Source organism: Olea europaea, unplaced genomic scaffold, assembly GCF_002742605.1.
Source record: "Olea europaea var. sylvestris unplaced genomic scaffold, O_europaea_v1 scaffold1836, whole genome shotgun sequence".
Taxonomy (NCBI): Eukaryota; Viridiplantae; Streptophyta; class Magnoliopsida; order Lamiales; family Oleaceae; genus Olea; species Olea europaea.
This window is the reverse complement of record NW_019236129.1, coordinates 330,305-341,807: the sequence shown is the minus strand read 5'-3', so window position 1 is coordinate 341,807 and position 11,503 is coordinate 330,305. Positions and strand designations below refer to the sequence as shown.

Genomic DNA, 11,503 nt, shown 5'->3' with positions numbered 1-11,503 from the left:
AGGGTGACATTTTCAGAATTGCATAAACGGCAGGGTGACATTTCCCAAAAAAATAAAACAATCTAATTACTGCAGGTGACATTCTTTATGAAGATGGTTGAATCTGTAAGTAAATTACAGGAGAGAAAGATGAGCTCCCATATTGATGGTATTGAAATGGATTCAGATGGAGTTTACCCCAAGGATTAACTTTTTATTAGACATACAGTTGGATTCTATCTAAAATTCAGAATCGCAAAAATGTAAAACTTCACAAAATGTCTTATTGATGCAAAATTGCTACTACAAAACATGACATATAAACAAGATTCTTTTAAAAGTTGAATTCTACTTGACAATACGATTATCTTAAAATAGAATCACAATTGTCGGTTATCCAAACTCCAGTGGATGTAGAAATGAGTGTAACTAATCTATCCCTACACAGTAAGTATTAGAAAAACTAGAAGAGGACTACTGGTTAATAAACACTATCAACTTAATGAAGTATTTTTTGCTATGTGCACAACAAATATTCAACTTACACATCTTTCTGTATAACGTTGCACTTCCAAAAACAAACATTGTAAATAGGCTATTCTACCCAATTTCCACATCTTATTAAATTATACAAAAATAAATAAATATTTCCTACACCTCTGCCAGGAGAAAAAACTAGAAAAGCTAAATGAATTGGCCATCATATTCTTCTTGTAAATTATTGAATTAACATATTTAAGTCTGGAGATATTTTTATTGTGTTATTTTATGTATCTTAACTTTGATCCATGGAAGAACATCTCCAGTTTACGCAATTAAGATAAATAGTACAATGCCGGGATTCCCAATACATACATTACATTTTCTCAACATTGTCATTTATAATTGTTCAGGCTCCAAGCGAAGTAAATAAAAAAGAAACGAATTTATCAAGAAAACGAACAACCCCACGCCCGATTTAGTATTGTTGAAGCGACATCAATTTACCAACGCTGAATATATTCAGAAGATTCAACAAGAAAACGCTAAATGTCAGCTTCAAGAATTCAATTCAAAAATCCAGAAAAAAACAATAAAGTCAACCAAGAACCCAAAATCGGCACTTCAAGAAATGATCAATATCAACCAATTCAACTAAAGCACAGTTAGTTTTCATTTTAATTACTAACTCCACAAAATCCAAAAAAGCAAACATAAAAAGAAATAATCCTCTTCGAAAAATAGGCACCGGTAAATAATGGATAAACAGAAAAAACTACAAACTTATAATAATGAAAATCAAGATAATAGATGTTTAACTTTTCAACAATAGAAAAAATACCTGTTTCTTGAGTTGCGCCGGCTCTAGAATAAGAATCAAGGATCTGTACTATTGGTGAAATAGAGAAAATGGGAAATTATGGTCAACAAAGACAATGGTGTGCTTGAATTAATTAGAGGGAGAAGAGTTTTTAGCATTGGTTTTGACAGATTTATTGACCATGCCAAATCTAGGGTTTGTGATTTTGGAATGTGAATGTGATAGGAAGAAGGAGACGAGATTTTGATTTGGGAAATGGGTCCTTTGAATTTTGTTGTTTTGTTTTGCTATAAGGGTATTTTAGACAGTTTATATTTTTAATATTAAAATATTTATTTTAACTTTAATATTTTGGTCAAAGGCTATTTTTCCAAACAAACATTGTAAATAGGCTATTCTACCCAATTTCCACTTCATAAATTAAGTCAAAATTTGTGGAAAAGAAATAAATTTGCAGTTCCAGAATGGATGGGATTTTGGATGTTAGTGGATGAATCTATAAATGAGTCTAGCTTCATTTTTCTTTGAAGACAGAATAACTTTTCGTTTTGCCAAAATATGTCCTCTCTGACTCTTTCCAGTAGCTCCTCCATTTTTGTTGCTGTTTTCTATAGTGCTTCAAAAACGAACTAGAATCTTCCATCTTTGATATTTTAGTCGAAGAAATCTGCCCCTAAAACCCTCTTTGATTACTGTCTTTTCTGTTTTTCTGGTAGAAGAAATTGTTGCCGGGAAAGTAATACTTTCCGATCGTCATCTTTTTCTTCAGGTGTCTTTTGATAGGCCTTTTCTAACGCGATTTTTTTGTGGTTAATCATGCCATTTTCCACGGACGGTACCAATATGTTGACTGCAAAAAATGCGCTAACAGAATTCCGACCACGTCCTCTGCATATAGACTTACTTGCACACTGAACTCCCGTTAGAATATAAAGGCCGCTGATCGAGAAAAATGTACGACAACCATTTACACTCCGACAGCAAAGTCAATGACCGGAGGAGAAAAATATGAGTGCAAACGAGGGAGAAGGAATTTTGACTAGGGTTGGAAAACATAGCTTATTATGAAATTAATCACATATTTATAAAGAAATAAATGGATCAAGTAGGCATGACGGGCTAGGCTCCAAGTCCAAAATGCAATTGTTTAATTAAGCCCCCGTTTGATCCCCATTTTTGGGTAATGAAAATGGGAGGAATAGTATTTTTTTGAAAAACGAGAGGTTGAAAAAGAAGGAAAAATTTTCGATTTACGTGTAATATTATTTTATAGAAGATTGTGTGATTAAAAATAAAAGAGAGAAAAATAAAATGTAATGTAATGGGGCTCAAACGGGGGCTAAAAGGATCCAATCAATTAAATAGTCGATGCTACGTCAGCTAATATGGGAATTTCTTCGTCACGTGCATGCCACGTAATTTATGGATATAACACCTAACATTTATTGCCTGCGTGTGAATTTTACAAAGTTCTAACTTATTGTAAATTTTTCAACACTACAAGAAGTAAACTCTAAATATACTAACTGCTAGTTTTTGAATTAAAATTAAGAAAATATAAGTTTCATCTTCAACTAATCCAAAAAATATTTAATATAACATGATTTCTATAAAATTACAAGAAGAATAATATAAATTTATCATCCTGAACATATGAATACAAGAAGTATTGTCTTCAATTTCAAGTTTTATATTTTCAAGTTCTTGATGTAATTAGCATTCAAGTCCTTGCTGTGTTTTATCTTAATATGATGATTTAAAAATCATCATCTTGATTGATTATGTGATATGACGAGGTATGAGATGTTAAAGAGAGATCCTTTAATGTTTTGCCCTTTGTCCTGTACTTATATGTGGCAAAATTCGGTTAAGAAATACATCCAAATTGAGTTCAAAAGAATTCATATCACAAAAGAAAAATTGGTCTTTGTCATCCAGAGAATATTCATGCCCACTCATGGGCAAGTGAAATTGGCTTTGGAAGTGAAAAATATGGCCCTGGTGCACGCAAGGAAGATGAATTTTTTTACTTTGGATTATCGTTAGATTGACTCCATATGATTTTCAATCTTCATTTTGTGGGTTGAATCAAATATCACCCAAACTTTGAAAATCATCATTTTTTGTCGATTTTGGTTCCTTTATTCTAATTTCTCTTCAACTTGTTAAGTTTCACCTAACGGACAAAAAATACACAAGATTAAGATATAATTTATCAAAAGTACTCCAAAATATTTTCATTCAATGGTCTAGATAAGTGTATAAATTAGCTATTTTTGAAGTTATAATGTTTATTTTTGTTTAAACTGTTTAGGATGGTTGAAAATTTGTCTTTTTGTGCCTACTTACCTGTTTAGAGAAATGTTAAATCAGATATTTAAGAGAATTTTCAATGTATTTTGTGAATTGCAATCTACATGGTAATCAAATAGACAGACTTTTGGTGCACGTGACAATAATATTTAGGAAATAGCTAGTATAGTTCAAAATCGGTCTTCACTGGTTCCACTTCTCTTGTCCAGGTAGATATAAATAATAATTTTGCATATACATCTACATTAAATAATAATTTAAATAGGAGTAATTCATATTTATTGATAATAAGACATATTAGAGAGATGTATCTTAGAAAACTAAGTTAGCTATATTCTCAACAGAAAAAGTGACATATAATTTAGGACAAATAAAAGGAAAACAAATATATTTTCATGTGATAGATGGAGTACTATTTAGCATCACTAGTGCTATAAAATCAGTTTAGGTAGCATTAAGTGGTATCAAATGAGACAAAATTAAATGAATTACATAATGATACTTTTAATTGAATCAATCACATTATGCAGCCTAAATTGATGCTCTAACACTAATAGTACTAGATAACATTATTATTTTATAAAAATGCTATTCACTACTATTGATGTTATGACGAGTAATTCTATTAGCATCACTAGTGTTATGACACCAATTTAGGTTTCACTAAGTGACGTTAAATTAGAAGCACAATTAAACGAACATATAAATAACATTACTCTATCTAAAAGGGTGATTATGAAATATATATTCGTAAGTTTTGCCAAACATGCACTAGGTCAGCCAAATCCACAAGGAGTTCGAATGGAGGTGGTCATTCCATATGGCCCCCCGACACCCCATTGTCACAATTTTTTTATTGTGTTCTACTATTTGTACATCAGTTTTGACACTCCTCTCTTAGGCCATTTCTAGTGTTGCACCACATATTGTACAATTTTGATCCAAATTTTACACTAAACTAAAATTCATCTCCAACTATTATACCAAAACTTACACCAAATGGATACTATTTAATTATTTTCTTCCCTTTTTTTTATCTTAACAATTTATTTATTTGAAAATTTATTTATTTTATTATTTTATAAATACATAAATTGCAAAATAAATAATTACATTAAATTACGAAAAAGATTAAATTCATTAATAAATATAAAAAACATAGTACAATTTATGAAAACACTACAACAATGAAAAATATTAAATTATGTCATTAAAAAATAGTGCAACGCATTCGAATTAGGATACTAGGATATCACGAAGTCGAAATATTATTGCAATTTAATTATCAGAATTCATATCGTTTTCTTCAAATAAAATTAGAATATTGTATGTATGTTGTTGTTTAATATATTTTGTGTTTACTTTAAGAAATAGTTGTGTTTGTTATATTTTAAAATTTTTTTTCCTTCAATTAATTCATTAATTATTATTTTTTATAAAATTTATTTTAAATGCAAATAATAATAATAATAATAATAATAATAATAATAATAATAATAATAATAATAATAATAATAATAATAATAATAATAATAATTTATTGTATTAAAAACACAAATGACACGAATACCTTTAATTAATTTATTTGGAAAATGAAAAGAAAGGGTAAAAATTACTTTGTACACTTTGCATTAGTGTTGTATTAAAGTTGTTTTGCACCAAAAAATGGTGAATTTTTGTGTTTTGGATTATAAATTGGAGATGACTTTAGGGATGTCAAACGAGTCGAGTGGCTCGTCAAATGACGAACCCAAGCCTGAGCTGAGCAGGGGGCTCAATCCCACAAGTCGACGAGCGCTCATGAACCGTGTGCCCACGAGCCCTTTTTTGATGCTTGTCAAAAAATATGTAAATTTATAAAAAAAAGTAAAAAATGTGCAAATTTATCCCAAAAAAAAAGAGAAAAATTAAAAATAAAATAAAATACGAGCTCGCGAGCGACTGGTGGTTTTAGCTCGACTCGACCCGCAAACTCGAGGGTTAAAGTTCCGGCCCATTGCCATGACGTCGAGGGGGGCATTTTCCTTTTATATTGGGCATCCCCCATCTTCTGGCTGTACACCAGCTTTACCCTTTGGCACCCATTGTAGGTCGGAGCTCAAAAGGTCCTACTCACTTTCAAATCGAATTGTGGAAGAACTAAGAAGACAATCGGAGAGCAGTGAGAATGACAAGGGAAATATACGGAGTCAAGATTCAAACAAATCCTCCTCAATCTAAGCTTGACGATCTCGCTATCTCGTCCTGGCCAACGTACGTACATTCTTCTTCTTCTTCTTCTTCTTTTTTTTCCCCATTCTCTCTCTCTCTCTCTCTCTCTCTCTCTCTCTCTCTCTCTGTGTGTCTGCTTGTTCAACTATTTTAAATTTGTGCATTTTTCTACAATCAATTACAATACGTCTAATTGAAACCACTTTTTTTAATAGTTTTGTTTCGGTTGACACGAGCATCGTCTGTTTTAACCAGAATACTGGTGTCTAGAGCAGGGTAGTGAGTCTTCTGTCCTATATTCTTTCATTAGTTCTAAGAATAAAAGTTGAAAGTGCTTAATATTTCGGTATTTTGTTAACCGCAAATATAATAGTGAGCAGTCGAGTAATCCCTTGCCAAGGAGATGAAAAGTGTTATTTTGCTTCTTGATGCATGTTTCATTATTATATATGAATTACCCTTGATGCCAAAGTAGATGAGAAATCAGAACAACTGGGACAAGAAGCCCAACAAGAATTGAACCGATTAGGCTGAGAGAGATCTAATTTGCAACCATAAGCGTTTGTTGTTCAAGCGGGGGGGATCACTGAATTTCTCACAATTGACAAATTCACTATTAAAAAGCTGATTTCTCCCTCACTTTACGTAATTTAAAGAAAAATGCTGTAATCTCCCCTCTAGTTTCATATATAGGAAATTCAAAGAAAGTTACCATCACAATGCCAAGTTGATGAAATGCAGGTGATCATGGAAAACATATGCTTGGTAGATGTGCTTTGTACCGCTTTGTGTAACTAGCAGGTATCATAAACCACAGGTGGCTAATGTAACTTGCTCTTTGTGGGGGTCATTATTACAAATGAAGTTAGAAAAAATGTGCCCAAGGGAGGAGTAAGAGATAGAATGTCTATATTATTGCTTTTAACTTTTGCAAGTTGTATACATAAATGCTAGGGAACGACTTGTGTGTCATATAATGAGCCAGTGGGAAGAAGGAAGAATAGAACCAGGCGGGGAATGCAAAACCAACAACAAATAACTATAATTTGAAGTGCATTGAAGTCACCATATATCACTTGAGGTTACCGTATATCTCTGAAGTCACTGTTATCACCGAAGCCACTGTATTTACATCAAGTCACCGTATTTACATTGAATTATCATTATCACTCAATCACCCTATTTACATCAAGTTACCGTTTATTTCCCAAGTTATTGTATTACAATTAAACAGACGACACCGCTTCTTTTCAGTAAATTGTAATAGATAGAAGTGCATTTTACAATTCATTTAGAAATACGTTTTCTTCTGCAATAATTAGTTATATATACTGAATCATGTGCTTAGGAAGGGATCAGTTTTGTCATCTGCAAATTCAGTTGAACTGTTGAGAAAATCAAATTTCCGCTTCCTCTCACTTCTTATTTTGCTTCTTTATCCTTTTTATAAATTCTGTTTTACTTTTAAATTGTTTATCAATTCGGCTAATTTAGCTGAAGTGAGTTAGTTTGTTGATCAGTTGTGGGTGTGAGTTGCAAGGTCAGATTTAACCCATAACAAATTGGTATCAGAGCGGACGTATTAGACTGGAAAATTTCTGATCATGGACACGAGCAAAAGCTGTAGATGAACGTTTTAAGAAACTGGACTTGGAGATAGGTGATTTGGGTACAGCTTAAAAGGCTGTTACCGGATTGGAATCCTCACATCAAATGCTTCAGGTACTTTGTCTTCGAAAAGAAAAAAAATTGAGGATGCCGTGCTTGACATGAATCACAAGTATGAGAAAATGATAGTTACAATGGCTCAAATGTCTGCTAATTTGAAGACTGAGGAATTAAAAGGTGGAAAGGTCTATTATCAATTCGAGATCTGATAGTGTGTTATCTACAAAAGGTAATAGTAGCTGTGAGAATAGAAGTTATGCTAGAGGTGAATTCAAGGGAAGCAATACATTACCAAAAATTGATTTTCACACTTTGAGGGAGATGGACCCGGTGATTGGCTGAGGAAAGCCAGGAAGTATTTCCAACTCCATCAAGTCCTTGATGAACTTAGAATGGGGATTGCATAGATGTACTTGAAAGGGAAGGCTGATAGATGGTTTGATGGCTTCATTGCAAGCCATCCTGGTGCAGATTGGAACCTATTTTATGAGGAAATTTGTAGAAGATTTTCAGAAACCAAAGGTGGAAAGGTGATTGAATCATTTAGCAAGATAAAAAAGTGGGTCCAATGACTGAATATTAGGATAAATATGAAGAATTGAAGGCCCAGGTTATGTTAGCCCTACTTCATGTTCCGGAATCTTATTACATATCTGTATTTACCAGTGGATAGAAAGTAGAGATAAGATCCATGTTTAAAATGATGAAACCTGATACCTTAACCAAGGCATTTGAAATTGCTTGCCTAGAGGAATCAACCATTCTAGCCATTAACAGATTCCAAAAATCAAAGAGCATCACACCCCCAGACTTCCAAACAAAAAGAACCTGGGGGTTTGTCACAAATGTGATGAAAAATTCACCATAGGACATATCTGCAAGATTAGATCCCTGAACTTCATATTGCTAGATGAAGATGAAGAGGTTGAGCCAAATGAGGATAAAGAATATGAGTCTGAAGAGGAACAAGGGGGTGAAGAGATCATGGAGATATCTATTAATGTTGTGGCTGGGAGTGTAAGCACAAAACTATAAGAATGTCTGGAATAATCAAAGGAAGAAAGATATCCATATTGATTGACAGTGGGAGTATCCACAGCTTTGTGGATGAGAAATTAGTTAGAGTGCTTAATTGTGCTACTAATGAATATAGAGTCATGACAGTCAGGGTAGCCAATGGGCACAAACTGGAAAGTAAAGCTGTATGCCAACCATTGGTATGTGGAGTACAAGGTTGGGACTTTCAGTGCAAGTTAAGAACTCTTAAGCTTAGGGATAGTAACATGGTACTAGGAGTGAATTGGATGAGCCAAAGCACCCAATCAGGATGATAGAAATGAAGGAGGTGGAGAAATTGTTTAATAGACATTTATATGGTATTGTGGGATAGTCGTACACAATCAGTGATGAGAAGCAAGGGAATACACCCAGCATGATACTAAATGCTATCAATCAATTTTCACGAGTGTTTGAAGAACCAAAAGGCTGACCTCCCCCTAAATCATTACTAGGAGTGAATTGGATGAGCCAAAGCACCCAATCAGGATGATAGAAATGAAGGAGGTGGAGAAATTGTTTAATAGACATTTATATGGTATTGTGGGATAGTCGTACACAATCAGTGATGAGAAGCAAGGGAATACACCCAGCATGATACTAAATGCTATCAATCAATTTTCACGAGTGTTTGAAGAACCAAAAGGCTGACCTCCCCCTAAATCACGACCACCACATTTCCCTAAAAGAAGGAGCCCAACCATTTAAGATCAGGCCTTACAGACGCCCCTTTATTTAGAAAGCTTAGGTAGAAAAGCTAGTCAAGGAGATGCTGAATAGTAGGATCATACAAGCTAGTAACAGTTCTTTTGCCTCTCCAGTCCTCTTAGTCAAAAAGAATGATGGATCTTGGAAATTTTGTGTGGATTATAGGCGATTGAACAACCTAACCATCAAAGACAAACTTTTCGTGCCACTCATTGATGAACTATTAGATGATCTCAATGGATCAAGATACTTTTCCAAGATTGATCTCAGGGCCGGCTACCAACAGATCAGAGTCACTGAACAGGATGTACACAGGACTGCATTCGATGGTTGTATGAATTGAAGGTGATGCCCTTTGGCCTCACCAATGCACCAGCTACCTTCCAAAGCTTTGTCTTCTCTGATATGTATTTGTCTTCTTTGATGACGTACTAGTATACAGTTTAGATTTGACAAATCATTGCCATCATCTTAAGACAGTATTAGGATTGTTGCTGAAGCACCAAATGAATGCCAAATTGTCCAAGTGTAGTTTTGGACAATTGCAGGTGGAGTATTTAGGTCATATAATCTTTCAGCTGATCCTAGTAAGATTGGAGCAATGCAACTCTAGCCTAGCCCCCAAGAACATCAAGCAGCCGAGAGGATTCTTGGGTATGACTGGGTGCTAAAGAAAGTTTGTCAAGCATTTTGGTATACTGGCCAAACCCCTTTCAGACCTTAAGAAGGACTACTTTCAATGGTCAGAAGTGGCAGATTTAGCCTTTTATCAAATTAAACATGAGTTCAATTCCAGCGTTGACCTTACCTGATTTTAACAAGCCATTCATTATTGAACTGATGCATGTCATATAGGAATGGGGTTATACTGATGCAAGAAAGAAATCCCATAGCATATTTAAGCAAAGCTATAGAGTTGGAAACATGGGAATGTCCATTTATGAGAAGGAACATTTGGCTTTAGTTACAGCAATGAACAAATGGAGACACTACCTAGAGGCAACCACTTTATCATTAAGCGCTTGTTTGATCCCATTTTTCAATAATACATTTTTCTCTAAACTCATTTTCAACTACACATTCTCTTAATAAAATAATTTTGCACGCAAATCTAAAGCTTTTTAAATCTCCAAAAAATCACTATTCCAAAATCTGTTTTTACTGAATAATGGGGCTCAAACAAGGACTAAAACTGACCATCAATCTCTCAAATACCTATTTGTACAACAGATTACTACTCTCCTACAACAGAAATGGCTTACCAAGCTGTAGGGACTCGGCTACGAAATCATGTACAAAAGGGGTGTCATTAACATAGTGGCTGATTCCCTTTCAAGAAGGCAGGAGAGAGACCCGAAATGTTATAGGATTACAGCTGTAACACCTATCACAGACAGCTACAAGGAGGATGGATTGGCTAAAGAGAAGATTCAATCCCTATTGTTATGTGTTGGATCTGATCCTGACTTACCACGGGCAGGATGTCCATTGGGATCAGTTTTGTGATCTGCAAATTCAGTTGAATTGTTGAGAAAATCAACTTTCCTCTTCCTTTCACTTCTTATTTTGCTCCTTCATCCTTTTCTAAATTCTGTTTTACTCTTAAATTTTTTATCAATTCAACCAATTCAGCTTAAGTGTCAACTTGTTGATCAATTGTGGGTATGAGCTGCAAGGTTAGATTCAACCCATAACAGTGTGGACTTAGAGAAACTCCAGTTCATCTTTAGAAACTTGAATGTTGAACACGTTGCACCACAACTTTACTTTGTACAAGAGATAGCTGATCACCATTAAATCTATTGAGCTTGCTTAGTATCTGATTTGTATAGATAGATTGCTTGTGTTGATGATAATATATATTGTATGAACAGGTGGAGCTGTGAACCGAGCAAATTTCCATGGACATTTACTGCAAAAGAGACAATGTATCTATTAGCAGGAAAAGTGAAAGTTTACATTGATGGCCAAGATGGGTTCTTTGAAATAGGGGCTGGTGATCTGGTTGAATTTCCAAATGGAATGAAGGTCACTTGGGATGTAGTCGAAGCTGTGAACAAGCACTATAACTTGGAGAAGTGATATTCTTTAAAGTCCTAAATGAATCGTTTTCTTAACCTGTCGCTTTATGATTTATGTAAACGATAATACTGAATTGCTAGTCAAGCTAGTTTTGATTGATAACCGTGACAATTTATGTAAGCTAAATCTGATTCGCAACATAAAAGTTGTTATGTTGAATATCAAATTCTTTCATCATTTTGTTTG

At 34.0% G+C, this 11,503-nt stretch overlaps 1 protein-coding gene across 1 annotated transcript; it reads left to right on the top strand.

Moving 5' to 3' along the window:
- The first annotated feature begins 5,600 nt into the window (after positions 1-5,600).
- On the top strand, positions 5,601-11,503 carry LOC111378591. Its single transcript, XM_023001825.1, has 2 exons — positions 5,601-5,845; positions 11,110-11,503. Exons 1-2 carry the CDS (start codon positions 5,760-5,762, stop codon positions 11,315-11,317), a joined length of 294 nt encoding a protein of 97 aa, XP_022857593.1. The 5' UTR covers positions 5,601-5,759; the 3' UTR covers positions 11,318-11,503.